Source organism: Haematobia irritans, chromosome 2 (assembly GCF_050003625.1).
Source record: "Haematobia irritans isolate KBUSLIRL chromosome 2, ASM5000362v1, whole genome shotgun sequence".
Classification (NCBI taxonomy): Eukaryota; Metazoa; Arthropoda; class Insecta; order Diptera; family Muscidae; genus Haematobia; species Haematobia irritans.
Window position 1 is genome coordinate 5,119,908 of NC_134398.1, and position 27,801 is coordinate 5,147,708.

At 30.0% G+C, this 27,801-nt stretch overlaps 1 protein-coding gene across 2 annotated transcripts; it reads left to right on the plus strand.

The window, feature by feature from the left end:
- Nucleotides 1–5,468: 5,468 nt before the first annotated feature.
- On the plus strand, nucleotides 5,469–27,801 carry GlcAT-S (Glucuronyltransferase S). Of its 2 annotated transcripts, none has more exons than XM_075293195.1 (5): nucleotides 5,469–6,645; nucleotides 24,503–24,778; nucleotides 24,903–25,165; nucleotides 25,253–25,604; nucleotides 25,674–27,801. In XM_075293195.1, the coding sequence occupies exons 1-5, from the start codon at nucleotides 6,102–6,104 to the stop codon at nucleotides 25,733–25,735; spliced, it is 1,497 nt and encodes a 498-aa protein (XP_075149310.1). In that variant the 5' UTR covers nucleotides 5,469–6,101; the 3' UTR covers nucleotides 25,736–27,801. The 2 variants fall into 2 exon arrangements, with proteins under 2 accessions (XP_075149310.1, XP_075149312.1); XM_075293197.1 differs by having other exon boundaries at nucleotides 5,472–6,342.

Below are 27,801 nucleotides of genomic sequence, written 5' to 3' on the forward strand. Positions count from 1 at the left end.
GGCTGAATAAGGAGGTTGAATCACGATAACAAAAACAACAAATTTCAATATGTTGCTTACAATTTTAAGAAGTCAAAATCAGCTGATAAAAGTATCGTATGGCATTGGTAAAAGTGGCAATTACTTATTCTTTCAATTGTCCTGAAAAATTAATTAAAATCCAGAGAAAAATAAAGGTTCAAATTTAATTGTGTCACCTATGAGTGATTGTGAAGTGGATAATTCATCTGAGGAACGCCGATATGAGACAAATAAGACTATAATACCCACCAAAGTTAAGAATGGAAGTCAGTCAAATGGATCTTCGCCATCTATTAACAAAAACAGTTTATGATGCAGTTTAAAAACTGATGTGCGTGGTATTTTGGGTCTGGAATATGTTATCAAGATACAATTCTCCAGCTATGAATGCGCGAGTTGGTTTGAGATGCATTTGCTATGCAGTATCATTTGGATAGCTGCAATCACCATAAACATATGATTTTGACATCTTAAAATTTTGTCGAAATAAAAAAATTGTAATCATATGGGCCCATGATTTAACCTTCTTGTTCAGCCATGGGCTAATCGATCCAAATAAACACAAACATTTGAAAAATACTAAAATTCCATCATTTTTCAAACATTTTTTCAAATGATTAGGGTAATATTCAAGTTTAGAAATTGTTGAGAAAATCGCGTTCTCAACAAAAAAACAGACATTATCCTCAACAGTAAAGGCCGGTATGCACCTCTAGCGAAAAATTTCATTCCCATAAGAAATGCATTGCTATTTATGCTAACGAAATTTTCGGTAGCGTTCAATTTCGTAAGCTGGTACGCACCTCTAATGAAAATAACAGGGTTGTCAAAAGCATATTTTGGCAGCAAACATTTAATTTATTACAATCATTGTGTGCGTAAAAGTTTTAAAAGGTCTGTAAATAATAAACAATTTATTTGAGGAATATTTCGAACATATATTAACAATTTTTAAAAGCTATTAGCTGGTTTAAAATTTGTGTACACAGCCCTGTTTTTTTTTGTTGTAGACTTAAATAAATTTTTGCTTCCGAAAATTTCGCTAGAGGTGCATACCGGCCTTAAAGATCAACACATCAGCAATAATTTCTCAATTGAAATCTTCAAATTGAATAAAATAATTTCTCAAACATTTTTCGATGCGAGTCAAATTAAAAATGAACATCGTTACAAATACTTTTCAACCAAAATTTGTATGAAATTCAGTATTAAGTTCGAGTTTAGACGCTAAAATCGCTAAAGTGAAAACTAAATCAGTAAGAAAAATGCATGAAATTATACGTATTTGTTGCAAATTTTATTATAACTTGATGGGGGAAAAGACCAAAGCAAATTTTTACAAAATTTGTATTCCTTAAAATGGATTATTAAAGAAAAGTAATCGTGAAAAAATGACGTTTTTAGCGGCTAAACTCGAACTTAATACCCACCTTAAGTCTATATGAAAAATTAAATAAACACTTTAGAGAAGTCACTAAATTTAAATCTCTTTGCAGAAAAATCATTGGATGGTACATTCTTCCATTAAGAAGCTGACCAATGAAAAATTAATGGCTTAAGGTGGGTACTAAGTTCGACTTTTTTCACTAAAGTGAAAACTAAAACAGTAAAAAAAGGCATAAAATTATACATATTTGTCGCAGATTTTATTATAACTTAATGGGGAATAGCCCAAAGCAAGTTTTCAAAAAGTTTGTATTCCTTAAAAAGTATTATTAGAGAAAAGTAATCGTGAAAAAATGGCGATTTTAGCGGCTAAACTCGAACTTAATACTCACCTTTAAGGTGAGTATTAAGTTCAAGTTTAGCCGCTAAAATCGCCATTTTTTCACTATTACTTTTTAATAATAATCCATTTTAAGGAATACAAATTTGCTTTGAGCTATTCCCCATCAAGTTATAATAATATTTGCAATAAATATGTATAATTTTATGCCTTTTTTTTGCTGATTTAGTTTTCACTTTAGCGGCTAAACTCAAACTTATTACTCACCCTTAAGGTGGGTATTAAGTTCGAGTTTAGCCGCTAAAATCGTTATTTTTTCACGATTACTTTTCTTTAATAATTCATTTTAATGAATACAAACTTTGTGAAAGTTTGCTTTGGGATATTCCCCATCAAGTTATAATGAAATCTGCAACAAATATGTATAATTTTATGACTTTTTTACCGATTTAGTTATCACTTTAGTGAAAATTAGCGGCTAAACGCGAACTTAATACTCACCTTTATCGACAAGAAAAAGTTTCCAGAAACATTTCGAAGTCAACAACTTCTAGATGAAAATGTGCATCACATCGTCAGTTTAATTTACATCCTATTATCAGTTTAAAATGGATATTTTGTGAATTCTTTCTGCTGGAAATCTATTCTAACACGCGGTCCAGCACGTTCTAATATCAAATTGCCTGCATATTAATAAATGTTAATGCTGTCTTATGACACCAACAGGAAGGAAATCGAATTATCAATGCAAAAGTGTTTACAACCCTGCCAACATTTTTTGAATTTGGGGCGCTTCTGAGAATCCCCACTACGTCGAAAACAATCATATACGACATCAAAAACTCGTCGGAAAAGCGCCGTCACTATTGAGAAGTTGTACCACGCCAAGTTACTACGAAAAAGTTTCTAATCAGTGCAATTATTAGGTGCCTATTTAGATCAATTTCGAAGGACGCCAATAAGAACCCCTGCAAACTATCAGAAAAAGTGTATTTTAAGGTAATTGTAGAAGAATCATTGTGGTCAAGTAAAACACGATTGTGTAGATGTTTATTGATTTGATTAAACATTTATAATTTCTTATAAATATAACATTTTTCGGTTTATCTCATCACATTTAACATAATTTTTTACATTAATAAAATAATGATGTTGAGTTTTAAGTAGCAAGTTACATATTGCAGCGTCTATCAGCCAGTTTGTTTATTTTCGATGGAGACAGCGTGCCTGGAAAAAATATTTGAAAAACGATCACTTTATTCTATTTGGAAAGTCGAAAATTGTTCACCATATGCCTTTCACAATTTTAAGCGTAATATCTATTTTCAGAACTTTATTTTCGTTTTTATTTAAATAAAATATAACAAGCTGGTTACGCTTGGCGTTTCACAAAAAATAAAATGGCTCTTCTAACAGTAGTGATGGCAAAATACTTTCATGTACATTTTGTACTTTTTGATATGCTTCCCCTATCACAGTTCGCGATGGTTGTGGTGACATTTACGAGTCTGTGGTAGCGATGAGGATGAAATGGAACTTTGAAATGCTGGCAGGGTATTGATATTGTAGTTTATTCCCTGCCAGCATTTCAAAGTTCCATTTCAACCTCATCGTTACCACAGACTCGTAAATGTCACTTCTACCATCATGAAAAGGTACATCAAAAAGTACATGCAAGTAATTTGCCATCCCTACTGTTAAAAAAGCCAATTTTTTTGTGAAACGCCAAGCGCAACCAGCTTGTTATATTTTAATTAAATAAAAACGAAAATAAAGTTCTGAAAACATAGATTATACACTTAAAATTGTGAAAGGTATATTGATGAACAATTTGGTGATTTTCCAAATGGAATAAAGTGATTGTTTTTCAGATATTTTACCCTGCCAACATTTTTTGAATTTGGGGACTCTTTTGAGAATCCCCACTACGTCGAAAACAATCATATACGACATCAAAAACTCGTCGGAAAAGCGCCGTCACTATTGAGAAGTTGTACCACGCCAAGTTACTACAAAAATGTTTCGCATGAGTGCAATTATTAGGTGCCTTTATAGATCAATTTAGAACGACGCCAATAAGGGACCCTCCAAACAATCAGAAAAAGTGCATTTTAAGATAGTTGTAAAAGAATCATTATGGTCGAGTAAAACACGTTTGTTTAGATATTTATTAATTTGATTAAACATTTACAAATTCTTAAAAATATAACATTTATACCACTATCACATTACATTTAACATAATTTTTGGCATTAATGATGATGTTGAGTTACAAGTAGCGAGTTACATGTTGCTGCGTCTATCAACCAGTGTTTTTATTCCATGGAGGCAGCGTGTCTGTAAAATATCTGAAAAACAATCACTTTATTCCATTTGGAAAATCACCAAATTGTTCACCAATATGCCTTTCACAATTTTAAGCGTATAATCTATGTTTTCAGAACTTTATTTTCGTTTTTATTTAATTAAAATATAACAAGCTGGTTGCGCTTGGCGTTTCACAAAAAAAAAATGGCTTTTTTAACAGTAGGGATGGCAAATTACTTGCATGTACTTTTTGATGTACCTTTTCATGATGGTTGAAGTGACATTTACGAGTCTGTGGTAACGATGAGGTTGAAATGGAACTTTGAAATGCTGGCAGGGTACAGACACGCTGCCTCCATGGAATAAAAACACTGGTTGATAGACGCAGCAACATGTAACTCGCTACTTGTAACTCAACATCATCATTAATGCCAAAAATTATGTTAAATGTAATGTGATAGTGGTATAAATGTTATATTTTTAAGAATTTGTAAATGTTTAATCAAATTAATAAATATCTAAACAAACGTGTTTTACTCGACCACAATGATTCTTTTACAACTATCTTAAAATTCACTTTTTCTGATTGTTTGGAGGGTCCCTTATTGGCGTCGTTCTAAATTGATCTATAAAGGCACCTAATAATTGCACTCATGCGAAACATTTTTGTAGTAACTTGGCGTGGTACAACTTCTCAATAGTGACGGCGCTTTTCCGACGAGTTTTTGATGTCGTATATGATTGTTTTCGACGTAGTGGGGATTCTCAAAAGAGTCCCCAAATTCAAAAAATGTTGGCAGGGTTATAGTGTAGTGTATTATTATATATTTTATTTTGATGAAAACGAATAATTCATACAAAATTCATAGAATTTTAGCTTTAACATTCAATTTGAAATGAGGATATCATTCATACAAATTTAGGTTGAAAAGTATTTGCAACGATGTTAGTTTTGAATTTGACTCGCATTGAAAATTATTTGACAAATAATTGAATAGCGATGCATTTCAATTTGAGGATAACACTTGAGAAATTATTTCTAATGTGTTGAATTTCACTGTTGAGTTTAATGTCTGTTTTTTTGTTGAGAACGCGATTTTCTTAACAAGTTCTCAACTTGAATATTACCCCAATCCTTTGAAAAAAAGTTTGAAAAATTGTTGAAATTTAGCATTTTTAAACGTTTGTGTTTATTGGGTAATGTCTGTTTTTGGTTGAGAACGCGATTTTCTCAACAATTTTTCTCAACTTGAATATTACCCTAATCCTTTGAAAAATGTTTGAAAAATTCTTGCATTTTTCTATTTTCCAAACGTTTGTGTTTATTGGGTAGGATCATTTGGTCGTTGGAATTCGTTGATATGGTGAGGCGACGATGGAACGCTTTTGATTTAGATCATGTTAAAGACAACTTAATTCATTACAGTTTCATGTTGACATCGAAATATTTTGAACGGAAAGAATGGAAAGATAAAGATTTTTGACCATTAAAATTTTAAATGAAATGTGTCGTCAACAATTAAAACTATAACAATTGACGCTTGCTAAAAATCAAACAAATATAGTAATAATGTCCATATCGAGACAATTCTACATTTAGAAATCAGTGAATGGTGCTTATTTTACGTGTGTGCAAATCTGTGATTATAACAATGCTCAGTTTCCTAAACAATTGTAGAAAAAAAAAATCGATTTAATTGAGGTTACTGCAAAGCATTAGTGGGGTTGTCGGGGGCTGTCGGCGAAAATGTTTGTCCCCCACCCCAAAAATTAAATGACAACAAAAACAACGCTAGTGATTCAAAAACGTCAAAGAAAGTCCATAAACATCGGAGAGATGATGTTAAGAATTCGGTGTATACAAGACTATTGCAGGAATACAAAGTCATCTTTGCTGAGTGGGAAGTTAAAAAGAATTTAGAATTTATTAAAGAAAACAAATTGGGAAAACATAAATAAAAAAGAAAACGTAGTGATTCTCATTTGTGAGAAGTTTGGGACAAAACAATTGATCCATTATTTGTGTACAAATTGGTCCGGTGATATAATGCCAAGTACTGCTTTATACCGTCCACTAGAAAGCAATGGCACTAGGCCTTCATTGCAAAGTAATGGCCTACGTGCATCCTATGCGGGCAGTAAGGTGCGCTCGTTATGGCCCAAGACGGCAAATAGCCGTCGATTATTTGTCTGTGTCCTTGTGCTGATGACACTGCTCGTCTATTTTGTTTGGTGTGCCATAATAAATAACTCAGATGATAGTCGAGGAGGCTTTGGTGCTACATCAGGTAAATTTCATCAGTATTCATCCTCTTCCCATAGCACATTGTTAGTCACCACCAGCACAACAGCAATATCAGCAAAAAGGATATCCAGTGATAGTAGTTACCAGCAAACCGCGCAATCACTTAGCCATGGTTTTAATGTCGCTAAAGTGGCTCCACTTATGTTGGAACAGCTGAAACTGAGGGCAGTGGATAATCCTTCCAATCGATTCTCCACTTCCCCCTATTCTTCTTCTTCTTTACACACATCATCGATAATCCCGAATAGTAGCAGTGTCAGTGCACGTGATATGCAAAACTCTTCAAGTGAGTAAGACCAACCAAACAAAAAACAAAAACAACAACAGCAACAATGGAGGTGGTCATACACATGTATTTGACTACCTTGCATACACATGCGCTGGCTCTTTATCCTCTTCCGCCCACCACTTTATGAGTGTGTGTGTTTATTTCCTCTTTTCTCCTACCCACCACCTCCATCTCACAATCACCATCCTTTGTATACATACAGGCACAATCAAATCACCCACCCACTCATCCATCCATCCATCTACCCTCACAGAGAGCATGTTCCTCAAGAGCACGAGCACAAGCACATTTCAGGCACTCATAAATGTTTGTCTGTCAGCACACAATGTGTGTTGTAAACTACTGGTGATGGAGCTGTGTGTAAAATAAACCCCTCACAGAGACCCCAATTCCTTTTAATGATAATTTCAACGTAAACATGATTATGTTGGTTGGTGGTGTATAAATATGCTTGACAATATACATTAAGTTGTTTATTTAGTTTCTTGTGTTATTAACAATTAATCACTTTAACACATTATTTACCCACCTTAGCATTTGCTTGTATGCCTGCCGGCCTGCATCGTGAGTTACCATACAAAAAAAAATTGTAATATGTGGCTGAATGATGAATTTTTAATACGCTATGTGTGCCGCCATACTAATAACAACAATGATAGGATAATTTCACCTGGTCCCTGGTGGTGGAGAGGGACAAGAAAAATCCACCACATCAATATTGACACAGTCTAGAATAATAGAGTACACACAAAAAAATTTTTTTCTGATTCAATCACGAAATTAATTGATTCAATTAATTTTTTAATTGAAATGTCTTCAATCACGAAAATGATAGTATCAATCACAGTTTTAATTGGGCATAGAAAAATTCTTGATTAAAAAATTAATTGATTTCATTACCAAATTTCAATTAATTTTTTAATTGATTCAATTAAAAATTTAATTGATGTTGATTGCAAAACTCAATTAATTTTGTAATTAAAAAAGGTAACTATTTTCAATTACATTCTGAATTGGCTCAGAATTTTTATTTGGATTAACAATTGATTGTTTGAAAAAAAACAAATTTAATTAAAAATTTAAAAAAATGTTCATCACTTTTTTAACTGACTTAGTCTTCCGAATTTGAATAAAAGTTAATTGTATCAATTAAATTTTTAATTAAAAATTTTTAAATTTTCAATCATTGACTAAATTAACTTAATGTTTCTATCTTGATTAAAAAGTTAATTGTACCAATTAATTTATTAATTGAAAAAAATTTCAACTTCAATTAACTTTTTAATTGGAAATATTTTGGTGATATTTTTTTCTGTGTAATCAGGATTTGATTTCGAATTTGCATTTGATTATAATGAGGTTTATTGTAAATGTTGAGGATATGATTACTCGAGGGAAGGAGTGAAGACGAATGTCCTCTTTAATGGCACGACCAATACTATACCATTTTTTGTGGGAATACATAATAAATTGGTATGGTAGGTTTACAAGATTCATTGGGAGAACCGGCAACATTTTTGTCTTTATTACAGGAGAATGCCAAGGAAGTCTACTAAAAGAGATAGCATCAACAAATTTGATCAATTTTATGGATCAGTATAAAAAATTATTGGTTGGAGTTATTTTTTTAGAAAATTTTGTCAAAATTTTATTTCATAGAAAATTTTGTCAAAATTTTATTTCCATAGAAAATTTTGTAAAAATTTTACTTCTATAGAAAATTTTGTCAACATTTTATCTATAGAAAATTTTGTCCAAATTTTATTTCTATAGAAAATTTTGTCAACATTTTATTTCTTAGAAAATTTTGTCAAAATTTTATTTCTACAGAAAATTTTGTCCAAATTATTTCTATAGAAAATTTTGTCCAAATTTTATTTCTATAGAAAAATTTGTCCAAATTTTATATCTATAAAAATTTTGTCAAAATTTGATTCCTATAGAACATTTTGTCAAAATTTGATTTCTATAGAAAATTTTGTCAAAATTTTATTTCTATAGAAAATTTTGTAAAAATTTTATTTCTATAGAAAATTTTGTCAAAATTTTATTTCTATAGAAAATTTTGTCAAAATTTTATTTCTATAGAAAATTTTGTCAAAATTTTATTTCTATGGAAAATGTTTTTTCAAAATTTTAGTTCTATGGAAAATGTTTTTACAAAATTTTAGTTCTATAGAAAACTTTGTCAAAATTTGATTTCTATGGAACATTTTGTCAAAATTTGATTTCTATGGAACATTTTGTCAAAATTTTATTTCTATAGAACATTTTGTCAAAATTTTATTTCTATAGAAAATTTTGTCAAAATTTTATTTCTATAGAAAATTTTGTCAAAATTTTATTTCTATAGAAAATTTTGTCAAAATTTTATTTCTATAGAAAATTTTGTCAAAATTTTATTTCTATAGAAAATTTTGTCAAAATTTTATTTCTATAGAAAATTTTATCAACATTTTATTTCTATAGAAAATTTTGTCAAAATTTTATTTCTATAGAAAATTTTTGTCAAAAGTTTATTTCTATAGAAAATTTTGTCAAAATTTTATTTCTATAGAAAATTTTGTCAAAATTTTGTTTCTATAGAACATTTTGTCAAAATTTTATTTCTAAAGAAAGTTTTGCCAAAATTTTATTTCTATAGAAAATTTTGTCAAAATTTTATTTCTATAGAAAATTTTGTCAAAATTTTATTTCTATAGAAAATTTTGACAAAATTTTATTTCTATAGAAAATTTTGTCAAATTTTTATTTCTATAGAAAACTTTGAGAAAATGTTGTTTCTATAAAAAATTTTGTCAAGATTTTATTTCTTAGAAAATTTTGTCAAAATTTTATTTCTACAGAAAATTTTGTCCAAATTATTTCTATAGAAAATTTTGTCCAAATTTTATTTCTATAGAAAAATTTGTCCAAATTTTATATCTATAAAAATTTTGTCAAAATTTGATTCCTATAGAACATTTTGTCAAAATTTGATTTCTATAGAAAATTTTGTCAAAATTTTATTTCTATAGAAAATTTTGTCAAAATTTTATTTCTATAGAAAATTTTGTCAAAATTTTATTTCTATAGAAAATTTTGTCAAAATTTTATTTCTATAGAAAATTTTGTCAAAATTTTATTTCTATAGAAAATTTTGTCAAAATTTTATTTCTATGGAAAATGTTTTTTCAAAATTTTAGTTCTATGGAAAATGTTTTTACAAAATTTTAGTTCTATAGAAAACTTTGTCAAAATTTGATTTCTATGGAACATTTTGTCAAAATTTGATTTCTATGGAACATTTTGTCAAAATTTTATTTCTATAGAACATTTTGTCAAAATTTTATTTCTATAGAAAATTTTGTCAAAATTTTATTTCTATAGAAAATTTTGTCAAAATTTTATTTCTATAGAAAATTTTGTCAAAATTTTATTTCTATAGAAAATTTTGTCAAAATTTTATTTCTATAGAAAATTTTGTCAAAATTTTATTTCTATAGAAAATTTTATCAACATTTTATTTCTATAGAAAATTTTGTCAAAATTTTATTTCTATAGAAAATTTTTGTCAAAAGTTTATTTCTATAGAAAATTTTGTCAAAATTTTATTTCTATAGAAAATTTTGTCAAAATTTTGTTTCTATAGAACATTTTGTCAAAATTTTATTTCTAAAGAAAGTTTTGCCAAAATTTTATTTCTATAGAAAATTTTGTCAAAATTTTATTTCTATAGAAAATTTTGTCAAAATTTTATTTCTATAGAAAATTTTGACAAAATTTTATTTCTATAGAAAATTTTGTCAAATTTTTATTTCTATAGAAAACTTTGAGAAAATGTTATTTCTATAAAAAATTTTGTCAAGATTTGATTCCTATAGAACATTTTGTCAAAATTTGATTTCTATAGAAAATTTTGTCAAAATTTTATTTCTATAGAAAATTTTGTCAAAATTTTATTTCTATAGAAAATTTTGTCAAAATTTTATTTCTATAGAAAATTTTGTCAAAATTTTATTTCTATAGAAAATTTTGTCAAAATTTTATTTCTATGGAAAATGTTTTTTCAAAATTTTAGTTCTATGGAAAATGTTTTTACAAAATTTTAGTTCTATAGAAAACTTTGTCAAAATTTGATTTCTATGGAACATTTTGTCAAAATTTGATTTCTATGGAACATTTTGTCAAAATTTTATTTCTATAGAACATTTTGTCAAAATTTTATTTCTATAGAAAATTTTGTCAAAATTTTATTTCTATAGAAAATTTTGTCAAAATTTTATTTCTATAGAAAATTTTGTCAAAATTTTATTTCTATAGAAAATTTTGTCAAAATTTTATTTCTATAGAAAATTTTGTCAAAATTTTATTTCTATAGAAAATTTTATCAACATTTTATTTCTATAGAAAATTTTGTCAAAATTTTATTTCTATAGAAAATTTTTGTCAAAAGTTTATTTCTATAGAAAATTTTGTCAAAATTTTATTTCTATAGAAAATTTTGTCAAAATTTTGTTTCTATAGAACATTTTGTCAAAATTTTATTTCTAAAGAAAGTTTTGCCAAAATTTTATTTCTATAGAAAATTTTGTCAAAATTTTATTTCTATAGAAAATTTTGTCAAAATTTTATTTCTATAGAAAATTTTGACAAAATTTTATTTCTATAGAAAATTTTGTCAAATTTTTATTTCTATAGAAAACTTTGAGAAAATGTTGTTTCTATAAAAAATTTTGTCAAGATTTTATTTCTATATAAAATTTTGCCAAAATTTTATTTCTATAGAAAATTTTGTCAAAATTTTATTTCTATAGAAAATTTTGTCAAAATTTTATTTCTATAGAAAATTTTGACAAAATTTTATTTCTATAGAAAATTTTGTCAAATTTTTATTTCTATAGAAAACTTTGAGAAAATGTTGTTTCTATAAAAAATTTTGTCAAGATTTTATTTCTTAGAAAATTTTGTCAAAATTTTATTTCTACAGAAAATTTTGTCCAAATTATTTCTATAGAAAATTTTGTCCAAATTTTATTTCTATAGAAAAATTTGTCCAAATTTTATATCTATAAAAATTTTGTCAAAATTTGATTCCTATAGAACATTTTGTCAAAATTTGATTTCTATAGAAAATTTTGTCAAAATTTTATTTCTATAGAAAATTTTGTCAAAATTTTATTTCTATAGAAAATTTTGTCAAAATTTTATTTCTATAGAAAATTTTGTCAAAATTTTATTTCTATAGAAAATTTTGTCAAAATTTTATTTCTATAGAAAATTTTGTCAAAATTTTATTTCTATGGAAAATGTTTTTTCAAAATTTTAGTTCTATGGAAAATGTTTTTACAAAATTTTAGTTCTATAGAAAACTTTGTCAAAATTTGATTTCTATGGAACATTTTGTCAAAATTTGATTTCTATGGAACATTTTGTCAAAATTTTATTTCTATAGAACATTTTGTCAAAATTTTATTTCTATAGAAAATTTTGTCAAAATTTTATTTCTATAGAAAATTTTGTCAAAATTTTATTTCTATAGAAAATTTTGTCAAAATTTTATTTCTATAGAAAATTTTGTCAAAATTTTATTTCTATAGAAAATTTTGTCAAAATTTTATTTCTATAGAAAATTTTATCAACATTTTATTTCTATAGAAAATTTTGTCAAAATTTTATTTCTATAGAAAATTTTTGTCAAAAGTTTATTTCTATAGAAAATTTTGTCAAAATTTTATTTCTATAGAAAATTTTGTCAAAATTTTGTTTCTATAGAACATTTTGTCAAAATTTTATTTCTAAAGAAAGTTTTGCCAAAATTTTATTTCTATAGAAAATTTTGTCAAAATTTTATTTCTATAGAAAATTTTGTCAAAATTTTATTTCTATAGAAAATTTTGACAAAATTTTATTTCTATAGAAAATTTTGTCAAATTTTTATTTCTATAGAAAACTTTGAGAAAATGTTATTTCTATAAAAAATTTTGTCAAGATTTGATTCCTATAGAACATTTTGTCAAAATTTGATTTCTATAGAAAATTTTGTCAAAATTTTATTTCTATAGAAAATTTTGTCAAAATTTTATTTCTATAGAAAATTTTGTCAAAATTTTATTTCTATAGAAAATTTTGTCAAAATTTTATTTCTATAGAAAATTTTGTCAAAATTTTATTTCTATGGAAAATGTTTTTTCAAAATTTTAGTTCTATGGAAAATGTTTTTACAAAATTTTAGTTCTATAGAAAACTTTGTCAAAATTTGATTTCTATGGAACATTTTGTCAAAATTTGATTTCTATGGAACATTTTGTCAAAATTTTATTTCTATAGAACATTTTGTCAAAATTTTATTTCTATAGAAAATTTTGTCAAAATTTTATTTCTATAGAAAATTTTGTCAAAATTTTATTTCTATAGAAAATTTTGTCAAAATTTTATTTCTATAGAAAATTTTGTCAAAATTTTATTTCTATAGAAAATTTTGTCAAAATTTTATTTCTATAGAAAATTTTATCAACATTTTATTTCTATAGAAAATTTTGTCAAAATTTTATTTCTATAGAAAATTTTTGTCAAAAGTTTATTTCTATAGAAAATTTTGTCAAAATTTTATTTCTATAGAAAATTTTGTCAAAATTTTGTTTCTATAGAACATTTTGTCAAAATTTTATTTCTAAAGAAAGTTTTGCCAAAATTTTATTTCTATAGAAAATTTTGTCAAAATTTTATTTCTATAGAAAATTTTGTCAAAATTTTATTTCTATAGAAAATTTTGACAAAATTTTATTTCTATAGAAAATTTTGTCAAATTTTTATTTCTATAGAAAACTTTGAGAAAATGTTGTTTCTATAAAAAATTTTGTCAAGATTTTATTTCTATATAAAATTTTGTCTACATTGTATTTCTATGGAAAATTTTGTCAAAATTTTATTTCTATAGAAAATTTGTCAAAATTTTATTTCTATAGAAAATTTTGTCAAAATTTTATTTCTATAGAAAATTTTGTCAAACTTTGATTTCTATAGAAAATTTTGTCAAAATTTTATTTCTATAGAAAATTTTGTCAAAATTTTATTTCTATAGAAAATTTTGTCAAAATTTTACTTCCATAGAAAATTTTGTCAAAATTTTATTTCTATAGAAAATTTTGTCAAAATTTTATTTCTATAGAAAATTTTGTCAAAATTTTATTTCTACAGAAAATGTTTTTTCAAAATTTTAGTTCTATAGAAAATTTTGTCAAAATTTTACTTCTATAGAAAATGTTGTCAAAATTTGATTTCTATGGAACATTTTGTCAAAATTTGATTTCTATAGAACATTTTGTCACAATTTTATTTCTATAGAAAATTTTGTCAAAATTTTATTTCTATAGAAAATTTTGTCAAAATGTTATTTCTATAGAAAATTTTGTCAAAATGTTATTTATATAGAAAATTTTGTCAAAATTTTATTTCTACACACAAAAAAAAATTTCTGATTCAATCATGAAATTAGTTGATCCAATTAATTATTAATTGAAATGTCTTCAATCACAGAAATGATAGTATCAATTAAAAAATTAATTGAAGGTCAATTAAAAAGTTAATTGATCCAATTAAAAAATTAATTGATACTATTATTTTTGTGATTGATTTTTGTTTCAATTAAAAAATTTGTTGAATCAATTAAATTTTTAATTGAATATTTTTTAAAACTCAATTAAAATTTTAATTGGAAAAATTTTCGTGAAATTTTTTTGTCAAAATTTTATTTCTGTGGAAAATTTTGTCAAAATTTTATTTCTGTTGAAAATTTTGTCAAAATTTTGGTCGTGCCTCATCAAAAGCTCCAATATTGAACTAATACAATTTTGAATGAATCTGAATCTTGCGACGACCGGATATAATGAAAAAAGATCGAACATCCAAAAATTTATAGACCTAGAAAGTGTACATATGATATAAGATCTAGTCCATAGTCGATAAAACTTCGATTTGCGATAAGATGTCCCTAATACGAACTTGACGATTTTAAACACTGCTTGATGCTTATAATAGATTTCCAGGAGAGCAAACTTAATGGGCTCATTGAACATGGCAATCGTGAATTTCTTCACAGCCATAAACATTTATTAAAAGTGTGAACAAATATACGATATATTTACAATCGTTTAGCACATATAATTGAGCTCCATACTATATTCTATACTTAGTATTTGCTTTCAACTTGCTTGGCTGTCATTGCATTGCGTCATACTTGAGCGGTTTGTTTTCATTCTAAATAAGTCAAGCATTTATTATGAATGAAGTATTAAGTAATATTATGATTTATAAATTAAATATCCATTATATAGATGATAAGGAAGGTTTTTTTTATTTTTGTTTTTTTTTTTTTTTTTTTTTTATATAGTATCTGCATAATTTTCAAATATTTGCATCGGATAACAGGTTTTTGTTTTTGTGAATCCAAATCAATTGATCTTGAATCAGTAAAAATAAATTTCTTAAACATTGTTACCATTCAATTGTTCTAAATAACTGGCACTTTTTAAATATTAAAATATATCACAAAAATCAAATAATAATCGGATTTAGACTTGTCAAAAAATAGGCCTTCCTCTTTTTTTATTTTCCAAAAAATGGACTACAAATTGTTCAGAACTTGTGTCTCTATTGGCACATGTGTGTGTATGGGCAGAATGAAAGTCACATCCCTAGTACATTTCATTAGTTAACCTTGTACTACCGAAGCTTTATAAAAATGAGGAATACTCTTATTCGATCTAAATGAGGAAAAACATGTGACAATATTTTTGATAATTTTCAAGCAACTGGGTAATACCACAAAACTTTGATTTATCAGAGACCAATAGACTTGGAGTTGTCAATAAAATTTTGTTATCATTCATAGCAACATGAACATTTCTTACACTAACCAAATGGAACGCCACATTCTGATTAGTTTTCTCACAAGGGTAACTATTAAATTTTAAAATTTACTGAAACTCTGATAAGGCTGTTCGAGTGATTCAATAATATTTGAACGGGAATGTGTTTTTTTTTAATCCTAAACTAAACCAGATCACATGTGGTTTATTTTAGGATTTGAAAAGCCCGACATTCCCGTTTATGAGTCACTCGAACAGTATTAACCAATGTTAGTCAAATTTAAAATTTAGACGATATATAGATACCCTCATATGAACTAAAATACTGATCATCCAGGTCATGTGTCATCGATCGGAACATGTGGTAATCGGAAGGATCAATGCCTGACCTATACGGCATGTGGTAGAGAATTTTTCCCTTTTGTGAATCTCCAAATAAGTTTTTAAAGAGTTTGGCCAAGAGTTATCGTGCTGCAAAAGGACTTGGCTCAAACCCATTAATTGAGTTCAATAACAGGTTGGCTGATAAGTCCCCGGTCTAACAAAGAAAAACACATATTTTTTTTTGTGTCAAAATTCGTTTTTATTATTCAACATAGTTCCCTTCAAGAGCGATACAACTATTATAACGACCTTCCAATTTTTTGATACCATTTGGTAGTACTCCTTCGGTTTTGCCTCAAAATAGGCCTAAGTTTCGGCGATCACCTCTTCATTGCAGCCAAATTTTTTCCCTGCGAGCATCCTTTTGAGGTCTGAGAACAAGAAAAAGTCGCTGGGGGCCAGATCTGGAGAATACGGTGGGTGGGGAAGCAATTCGAAGCCCAATTCATGAATTGTTGCCATCGTTCTCAATGAGTTGTGGCACGGTGCGTTGCCTTGGTGGAACAACACTTTTTTCTTCTTCATATGTGGCCGTTTTGCCGCGATTTCGACCTTCAAACGCTCCAATAACGCCATATAATAGTCACTGTTGATGGTTTTTCCCTTCTCAAGATAATCGATAAAAATTATTCCAAGCGCATCCCAAAAAACAGAGGCCATTACTTTGCCAGCGGACTTTTGAGTCTTTCCACGCTTCGGAGACGGTTCACCAGTCGCTGTCCACTCAGCCGACTGTCGATTGGACTCAGGAGTGTAGTGATGGAGCCATGTTTCATCCATTGTCACATATCGACGGAAAAACTCGGGTGTATTACGAGTTAACAGCTGCAAACAACGCTCAGAATCATCAACACGTTGTTGTTTTTGGTCAAATGTGAGCTCGCGCGGCACCCATTTTGCACAGAGCTTCCGCATATCCAAATATTGATGAATGATATGACCAACACGTTCCTTTGATATCTTTAAGGCCTCTGCTATCTCGATCAACTTCATTTTACGGTAATTCAAAATCATTTTGTGGATTTTTTTGATGTTTTCGTCGGTAACCACATTTTTCGGGCGTCCACTGCGTTCACCGTCCTCCGTGCTCATTTCACCACGCTTGAATTTTGCATACCAATCAATTATTGTTGATTTCCCTTGGGCAGAGTACGGAAACTCATTATCAAGCCAAGTTTTTGCTTCCACCGTATTTTTCCCCTTCAGAAAACAGTATTTTATCAAAACACGAAATTCCTTTTTTCCATTTTTTTCACAATAACAAAAGTTGCTTCACAAAAGACGCTCTATCTCACAAACTAATTGACTTACAGACGTCAAATTTTGACACGAATCATTTGAAGGTTGGTACTATATAAAAATAATATGCATTAATACTAGCGACGCCATCTATGTGTCAGACCGGGGACTTAGCAGCCAACCTGTTACAAAGCTTCTGATCGTGATCATTTCACAGGGTTGCAGCAGTTCATAGTACCACACACACACATATCCAGCTGCTCCACGATACACAGCTTAAGCTTCTCTCCATAGATATTCGGCTTGGCCGTCGATGTTAAGGCATGACCGTGGAAACTATATCATTTTCGCTTGGGATTGCCGTGGTGGACTAGTAACGATACAATTCAAGTGAAAATCGCTCTTCGACGACAGAAATTCTGGTGATAAAAACAAATTGAATCCGATCTCACTGAAATTTCGTAAAAAATCGTTTAAAAAACTTGACTACATGATAGGATGTTACAATAATCTTTCGATCGGTAAGCTCTATTAAGAACAAATCTGTCTCACAGGTATATTGGCTATAGTCGCGACAAGATGAGTTTTATGAGGTTCGGCGTTTTGACGAAATCCTTGGACCAAGAGTGTATGAAGATACATTGAAAATGTTCGCACAAAAGAAAATGTTGAAAAGTCAGTGGATTTTTCTGCTGAAAAATAAAAGAAGGCTTATGTACTAAAAATTTCCTAACACTGCTTTTTCGGCAAAAAAGTTTGCTATCTCAGCAGGTCTGTTTGAGTAATAAATAGTCAAATTGATGGATTATCCGTCATTATATTTCCCAATAGGTTCCCAATGATTTTCTATATTTGCTTAATGGCTCATTTATAGATAGCAAAGTTAGCAATACATAAAATAAAATTATTTTCAATAATTATTTTGGTAAATTCGCAACAAAAGCTTTGTATAGATCGAAGAAAAAGTTTTCCGTGTAATCACATACTGATATCAATTATTTTACCTCAGCTTACTCCATTATTTTGCTTTGTACAATCTTGTATAGCAAGACGGAAAAGGCGCCCATATGGTCATATCAATGATATTAATTGTTTTACACAAGATTAGTGAATTATTGTGATTCCTTCAGTCTTATCACATACGTTTTGGATCATTCAATTTTATATCAATTAGCATTAAAATTTTACCTTTTAACTAAGTGTAATTTTTGTGTTATCAAAATGTCCAAACTCTTAATTATGCCTTACCCGCCATTAGCGAATATACTACCCAGTTAAAAAACATTCCCATGGGGCAAAAATTTAATGAACTCAAGGATTCATTCATTTAATTGTCACACCCAAATGAGAATGCTTATAGCCTGCCCATGAATCTAATATGTAAAAGTAATAAAAGATAAAAAGTTTCTAAACGTATGGATTGGTAATACGTGCATGCTCCAGTTACACTTATCTAACTTGTTGGAAAAAATAATACGAAATCAAATTATTATAGCCAATACGTGTATATCTAAATTTTTATTTTGTTTGGAAAATATACCTGCATAGAAAATGATAAATTGGCTATTGATAATGGAATAATGTCAATTTAAATGTTGAGGAGGATTTTTATACCCTCCTCCATAGGATGGGGGGTATATTAACTTTGTCATTCCGTTTGTAACACATCGAAATATTGCTCGAAGACCCCATAAAGTATATATATTCTGGGTCGTGGTGAAATTCTGAGTCGATCTGGGCATGTCCGTCCGTCCGTCTGTTGAAATCACACTAACTTGCGAACGAAACAAGCTATCGACTTGAAACTTGGCACAAGTAGTTGTTATTGATGTAGGTCGGATGGTATTGTAAATGGGCCATATCGGTTCACTTTTACGTATAGCCCCCATATAAACGGACCCCCAAATTTGGCTTGCGAGGCCTCTAAGAGAAGCAAATTTCATCCGATCCGGCTGAAATTTGGTACATGGTGTTAGTATATGGTCTCTAATAACCATGCAAAAATTGGTCCACATCGGTCCATAATTATATATAGCCCCCATATAAACCGACCCCCCGATTTGGCTTGCGAGGCCTCTAAGAGAAGCAAATTTCATCCGATCCGGCTGAAATTTGGTACATGGTGTTAGTATATGGTCTCTAATAACCATGCAAAAATTGGTCCACATCGGTCCATAATTATATATAGCCCCCATATAAACCGATCCCCCGATTTGGCTTGCGGAGCCTCTAAGAGAAACAATTTTCATCCGATCCGGCTGAAATTTGGTACATGGTGTTAGTATATGGTCTCTAACAACCATGCAAAAATTGGTCCATATCGGTCCATAATTATATATAGCCCCCATATAAACCGATCACCAGATTTGACCTCCGGAGCCTCTTAGAAGCCCAAAATTCATCTGATTCAGTTGAATTTTGGTACGTGATGTTAATATATAGCCTCAAACACCCATGCGAAAATTGGTCGATATCGGTCCATAATTATATATAGGCCCCATATAAACCGATCCCCAGATTTGACCTCCGGAGCACCTTGGAAGAACAAAATTCTTCCCATTCGGTTGAAATTTGGTACGCAATGTTAGTATAGGGTATTCAACAACCATGCAGGAATTGGTTCCTATCAGTCCATAATAATATATAGCTCCCATATAAACCGATCCCCAGATTTGACCTCCTTTTGGAGAAGCAAAATTCATCCGATCTGGTTGAAATTTGGTACGTGGTGGTAGCATATGATACCTAACAACCATGCGAGTTGAAATTTGTGGATGACAGTCTTTCGTAGAAGTTTCTACGCAATCCATGGTGGAGGGTACATAAAATTCGGCCTGGCCGATCTTACGGCCGTATATACTTGTTTAAATTTTAATTTTTGTGATTATAAAACAATTCGTTGCTCGTATAAATCTAATCTATTGATGTTTGGCAAGCAAATATAGAAACTAAATATGTATTCTACTAAATGTATGTGATCATCGCAATTAATCACGCAATTTGCATAAATATTAGGGTGGACACAAATATATGTGGAATTAAAAGAAAAAAAAAACTTATTTTCAGACGGATTAAAAAACAGGAGATATTGTCGCTGGGTCAAGTGTATAGAGTTGAAAAATAAATCGTATCTTTTCTTAATGGTTCTTTAGCATGATTGCCACTCGTGCCAAAAAAAAAATCTACCAAAATTTGAAGAAAATTTTACCAAAAATCTACCAAATTAAAAAAAATATATTTTGAGTTTTTTTTTATCAAATTTGTGGATTTTTTCAAAATTTTATTTCTATAGAAAATTTTCTCAAAATTTTATTTCTATAGAAAATTTTCTCAAAATTTTATTTCTGTAGAAAATTTTCTCAAAATTTTATTTCTATAGAAAATTTTTTTAAAAATTTTGTTTCTACAAAAAATTTTCCCAAAATTATTTTTCTATATCAAATTTTCTCAAAATTTTTATTTCTATAGACAATTTTCTCAAAATTTTTTTTCTATAGAAAGTTTTTTAAAAATTTTATTTCTACAAAAAATTTTCTCAAAATTATTTTTCTATATCAAATTTTCTCAAAATTTTATTTCTATAGAAAATTTTCTCATAATTTTATTTTTATAGAAAATTTTCTCAAAATTTTATTTCTATTGAGGTACCTCCTAGTTGGAGAGGAATGTTTTGCACAATCTACCAAAACATCAAGAATTCTATCAATCTATCAAACAGTAAAAAATCTGTTATTTTCATAAAAAAATACAAATTTTCCACTTCAACCTAATATGTTTTATGTGAAAATTGTAATCATTGTACCATTTAAAAATCTACGCGCTCTCTGTCAGTGTTATAATAATTTGATGTGATTAGTGACGACCTTTTAATGAGTACATATACATGGAATGTGCTTTAGACAAAACAAGTGCATGAACGATAAAATCTGCTAAATTAAATGGAAATATGAGTGGAGATTTTCCCTTTGTTTATGAATGACATTTTAATTAAATCGTAAATCACTTGAAATGATTGAAAATGTATTATTTAATGAGAGTAGCATTATATATAATTAACTTGGAACCAGTGTTAACTTTGCCCGCCTTTCTACATTTTTTGCCACGATTTCTACAAATTTTGAAAAAAGTCGAAAAATCACCTTATGGATGTTGATTATAATTCCTATGTTATTCTATGCTTGTGAAAATAAAGTTAACTTTAAAATGTATGTTAACATTACCTTCCTACTGAACATAGCTCTGTTAACGTTAACAGAGCTTTGAGTGATTAACTGAGGAAAAAATAAAGTTAACTTTAAAAACAAGTAAGGAAAGTCTCAAGTCGGGCGGGGCCGACTATATTATACCCTGCACCACTTTGTAGATCTAAATTTTCGATACCATATCACATCCGTCAAATGTGTTGGGGGCTATATATAAAGGTTTGTCCCAAATACATACATTTAAATATCACTCGATTTGGACAGAATTTGATAGACTTTTACAAAATCTATAGACTCAAAATTTAAGTCGGCTAATGCACTAGGGTGGAACACAATGTTAGTAAAAAACAAGTAAGGAAAGTCTAAAGTCGGGCGGGGCCGACTATATTATACGCTGCACCACTTTGTATGTTAGATCTAAATTTTCGATTCCATATCACATCCGTCAAATGTGTTGGGGGCTATATATAAAGGTTTGTCCCAAATACATACATTTAAATATCTGGACAGAATTTGATAGACTTCTACAAAATCTATAGACTCAAAACTTAAGTCGGCTAATGCACTAGGGTTGAACACAATGTTAGTAAAAAAATGTGGGAAATATTTAAATCTGAAGCAATTTTAAGGAAACTTCGCAAAAGTTTATTTATGATTTATCGCTCGATATATATGTTTTAGAAGTTTAAGAAAATTAGAGTCATTTTTACAACTTTTCGACTAAGCTGTGGCGATTTTACAAGGACAATTTTGGTATTTTGACCATTTTTGTCGAAATCAGAAAAACATATATATGAGAGCTATATCTAAATCTGAACCGATTTCAACCAAATTTGGCACGCATAGCTACAGTGGTAATTCTACTCCCTGTGCAAAATTTCAACTAAATCGGAGCAAAAAATTGGCTCTGTGGTCATATGAGTGTAAATCGGGCGAAAGCTATATATGGGAGATATATCCAAATCTGAACCGATTTCAACCAAATTTGGCACGTATAGCTACAATGCTAAATCTACTCCCTGTGCAAAATTTTAACCAAATTGGGCCAAAACTCTGGCTATTAGAACCATATTAGTCCATATCGGGCGAAAGATATATATGGGAGCTATATCTAAATCTGAACCGATTTCAATCAAATTTTGCACACTTAACTGCACTACTAATTGTACTCCTAGTGCAAAATTTCAAACAAATTGGGTCGAAACTCTGGCTTCTAGGACCATATTAGTCCATATCGGGCGAAAGATATATATGGGTGCTATATCTAAATATGAATCGCTTTCAATCAAACTTGGCACGCATAGCTACAATGCTAAATCTACTCCCTGTGCAAAATTTCAACAAATTGGGTCAAAACGCTGGCTTTTAGGACCATATTACTCAATATCGGGCGAAAGATATATATGGGAGCTATATCTAAATCTGAACCGATTTCAATCAAATTTTGCACACTTGACTATACTACTAATTGTACTCCTAGTGCAAAATTTCAACCAAATTCCGCCAAAAATCTGGCTTCTGGGGCCATATAAGTCCATATCAGGCGAAAGATATATATGGGAGCTATATCTAAATCTGAACCGATTTCCATCAAATTTTGCACACTTGACTATACGACTAAGTGTTGTGTTTGTACAAAATTTCAAGCAAATCGGTATAAAACTCTGACTGCTGGGTCCATATTAGTGCATATCGGGCGAATGATATATATGGGAGCTACATCTGAATCTGAACCGATTTCTTCCAAAATCAATAGGGTTCTATTCTGACCCAAATTGGGAGCATGTGCCAAATTTGAAGGCGATTGGACTTAAATTGCGACCTAGACTTTGATCACAAAAATGTGTTCACAGACAGACGGACGGACGGACGGACGGACGGACAGACGGACATGGTTATATCGACTCAGGGACCCACCCTGACCATTATTGCCAAAGCCACCATGTGTCTATCTCGTCTCCTTCTAGGTGTTACAAACATATGCACTAACTTATAATACCCTGTTCCACAGTGTGGCGCAGGGTATAAAAATTAATTGCATTTTGCTATCAACATCATCAAAAATTAATTGAATCAATTAAAAATTTTGTTGAAATTTGCTAATGGAATCAAATATTCTTTTATCAAGTTTTTTTTGATGCCCAATGAAAACTGTGATTGATACTATCATTTTGGTGATTGAAGACATTTCAATTCAAAAAATTAATTGGATCAATTAATTTTGTGATTGAATCAGAAAATTCTTCTTTATACCAACAAAAGCTTCACGAAGATGCAGTTAGATTATCAAATCCATAGTGATACCACAGTTAGGATATGATGACCGATTCTATGATTATCACAATAATAAAAAAAATTGTTGAGCCCGACTGATGTGTCGCAGTATGTGTGAGAAACTTTGAAGAGCACAAAAATGTCATGAGCATTACTGGTAGTAGATAAATTATTCCTGAAATCATTTTGTTGTTTGTCCAACAGTGCAATAAAACTTATTAAGTCAACTAGTGCAAGAGCTTTAGCACTTTATAGTGCTAGTTGCAATTGGCTACATACATATGGAAATAAATTGCATGGAGATTAGAAAAAAAGATTACCCCAATTATTTGCATTGTTATTCACAGTCGTTAGTAATGACGGCGTTGCTATCTTCTGTATCAAGACCTAGTGTAAAGATTTTTATTAATATATAAAATTGCTTAAAATGTGTTTTATGGGCCATCATAAAGCTGTTCACTCACACATAGTCAAATTTCATCATAGTTGGACTATGATGAAATTGTCCCATCTTTTACATAAATCTCTTATGGCAACATTATTGTTTTCGTTGTTGTTCGAATCTTTAAATAGATTTCAGCCAATTTAAATGCTACGCGATGGTCTTCAATGGGACATAGATGGGGGTTAGCAGCTAATACTTTCGTATGGGATGATACACTGCATGCACTGAGATTTATATTGGATGTGTTTGTGTGTGAACAACGCCATCATATCTAGACTGTCAGACAACTAGGCAACCAAAGTCAGTGTAGTGAATGGTGGTGGAGCTTGTTTTTTCCCAGGTCTGACTAAAATCGCTCATATTGCCCTACTTACTCCTCTTCATTATGAAACCTTTAGTGTTTTTTTTTTTCGCTGCTGTTATCCTTTTACCACTTATCCTTGTGTCCATTTCCATTGCAGATGTACTTGATAATAAATTGGCCAATGAATCTCCTACAACACTATGTGGAGAGTCATTTGATGATACACGACTCTATATACAGGATCGACCACGACAGGAGTGGGCTAATTTAAGCACAATTTACTTTGTAACCCCCACATATCCAAGGCGTGAACAAGTGCCAGAATTAACGAGACTGGCGTATACGCTGCTCCATGTGCCGCGTTTGCATTGGATAGTGGCCAATGATCACAATGTGTGCAATCCTTATTTGGATACTTTACTTAATCGATTTGGTGAGTATGAATGTTATCCGGCCAAAATGAGGCCAAATTCCACATGAAGGTTTTTTGCCAGAGGCCTATCGTCCTATGTGCAGCCTATGATTTTTGTTTTTTGTTTTTTTACTCATTGTTGTAGGTATACCCTATACACATTTGGCTAGTCCCATGCCTCAACGTTTCCACAAAGCCGAGTCGAAGCCAAGAGGGGTGGCCAATAGACGGGCAGCCATGCAATGGTTGCGTCAGCATAATATTACAACAGGAGTGCTGTATTTTGGTGATGACGATAACACGTATGATCTCAAGTTATTTAGCGAAATACGTGACACCAAGCATGTATCCATGTTTCCTGTAGGTCTAATTGCCAATTATGGCATTAGTGGCCCAGTGGTGCGTAAGGTAAGGACCACAGCATGATGTTTTTTGCCTTCCCCATGAATATTGAATTTAATATTTTTTTTCGTGTGTTTTTTTCCCCCCGAAAAGGGTAAAGTGATTGGTTTCCTAGACTCCTGGGTGGCTGGCAGACGTTGGCCCGTTGATATGGCTGGTTTTGCTGTTAGTTTATCCTATATGACTGAGCATCCAAATGCCAGTATGCCTTATAAGCCAGGCTATGAGGAAGATTATTTTTTGCGTAGCATTGGCCTCACCCTGGATATGATTGAACCCAAAGGCAATAACTGCACTGAAATATTAGTGTGGCATACACAAACCAAAAATCATGAACGTACACTGGTCAAAATCAATCATGAGTATCTCGATGATCGATCTAATTTAGGTGCTCTCTTTAAGAATTTATGGGATATGGGAGTATCGGGGGCCTCGGATAGTGAAGGTGAGTATTGTAATATATTGGAAAAAATGTCAAATATTTTATTGAGAAATTCTTATTTTTGTTTTCCAGGACAAAAGGCCATCATTAGTAAAAATGGCAAAGCCAAGTCATTGGGTTACTTCCTTAGCTGAGATACACTGAATTTTGAACAGTTAATACATAATCTGTTTTCCGTCTAGTACTGTTCCTGGGCATCAAGGCTCCAAAACTTTTTATTTATTATTCTACTACATCCTTTAATACTCGTCCTTGCCGCCTTTTCCCCCTCTCTCTCTCTCTCTCTCTCTCTCTCTAAATTTATATAGTTGTTGGTGCATTCGAATCAGTCACAAAATTTTATGTTTATTTGTACATCCTCATCTTTATAGAAGTCTGTTTTTTAGATATTTAGTTTTTAGTTGTAATTTGTATATGAACAAGAAACGCAACCATGTTATTGTTCTTAGGACTTTTTGTTTTTATTTGTTAAATTTTGTTTGTAGATTTTTTAATTAATACGTTTATTTTGCAAATTTTGTGATAATATTTAGGATAAACTTACACGTATGTGTTTTGTAAGCAAACAAAAAAAAAAAGACTATTTTTGTTTTTGTTATTAAAATAGAATGGATGATATGGTTAGATTCGTAAGATAATGATGGACATCGTCACCTGAAATATAATAGACTAATAATTTTTTTCGGAAAACTTGATTTTTGTCAGTCTTTAGTCTTGTAGGTGGTCCAAATAAAACGCGCTATTTATCAAAATGTAAAATTATTTATTAAAAAAAAATTGAAGAAATAATTTGACATAAAACACAAAACAAATTAGATTTAAAAAATGAAATGTAAAATCGAGTGTCGCCACAGTCTTTCCAATAGGTATTTCAAAATACTGGCAAATAATTTAATTAATAACAAAGGCATCGAAAACGTATAACCCTCAACACTGTTGGTTCCAATAACTCTATCGTCAAACGTTTGGTGATGTGAAAACTCCTGGATTTAGCGAATATTTAGACTCGTCAACTTGCCGGTGACTGGAAAATTAATAGGAGACAGGCAAAGCTTAGAGTAGGGGTGAATCGTACATCTCGCTTCTCTTACCAGCAGTGTTACCGTTGTGCCACTTTTTCTAGGCGGTAAAATTTTTGAGTCACTAAATGACATTAGTTTTACTCTTTTGTTACACTCTTCTCTGATCAAACTGTGTCAATTTTTATTTACATTTATTTATACACTGAAACCTCTCAATCTTTGATACTCTGAAAACCGGAAATCGGCATGAGACGTTTGTTACCAAAACATTAAAATTAACCTGTTATAACTGGACACCTCCCAAATGTGGAGAAATATGGGTGTCTATTTTTGAGAGGCTTCTCTGTACTTTCATTTTGATCCCATATCCCGTTAAGAATACAGAAATGAACCGTGACAAATAATTGAGTTTATGAGTGTATACGTATGCCACCTAGAAATATGCAAAGAAATTTTTCTTATAGTGAATAAACCGGGTTTATATTTTGAATATTAAAATTCAAAGAATCATGTTCAACTGACGGTCATTTTCATGTAGCTCCGTTAGGCTTTAACTCCCTGTTAACAGAAAATAAATTGCAGATATCTTCTCTCCGGTTAACTTTAACTGAAAATTTGTCAGCAGTTGAGTTCCTAACTGACACATGGAAAAATATTTAACATGGGTTAAATATTTTAATAGTTTCATTTTCTCTATGAAGAAGTCTGTCGCTTTTATTTATTTTTATTTTTTATATACTTCTTAAACTTGGGTGAACCGAATGTTAGATATCTATCACAGATTTATTGTGGATTCCATTAGCATGCCATTTTGTATACAAAGAGCCATGGATTCAATCCCAGTTTCGACCGAACACCAAAAAGTTTTTCAGTGGTGTAATCCACCGCTCTCAGTAATTTCGTGATATTTCTGAGTGTTCCAAAGCTTCTCCAAATGGTTCCATCAGAATGTGAAACATCGTTCGGAATCGGCTAGAAAAATGGTATTCCTTGTCATTAAGCTACATAGAATCGTGCAGCTCGAATTGATAAGAGAGAAGTTCACCACCTGTGATACCACAATGAACGGAATAATCTGAGGCTACAAAAATAACGAGATGCCACTGTAATTAACATAACCTACCATAGAAAGCATTCGATACGGTCAACCATGCCACATTATTTGAGGACATCGAGAA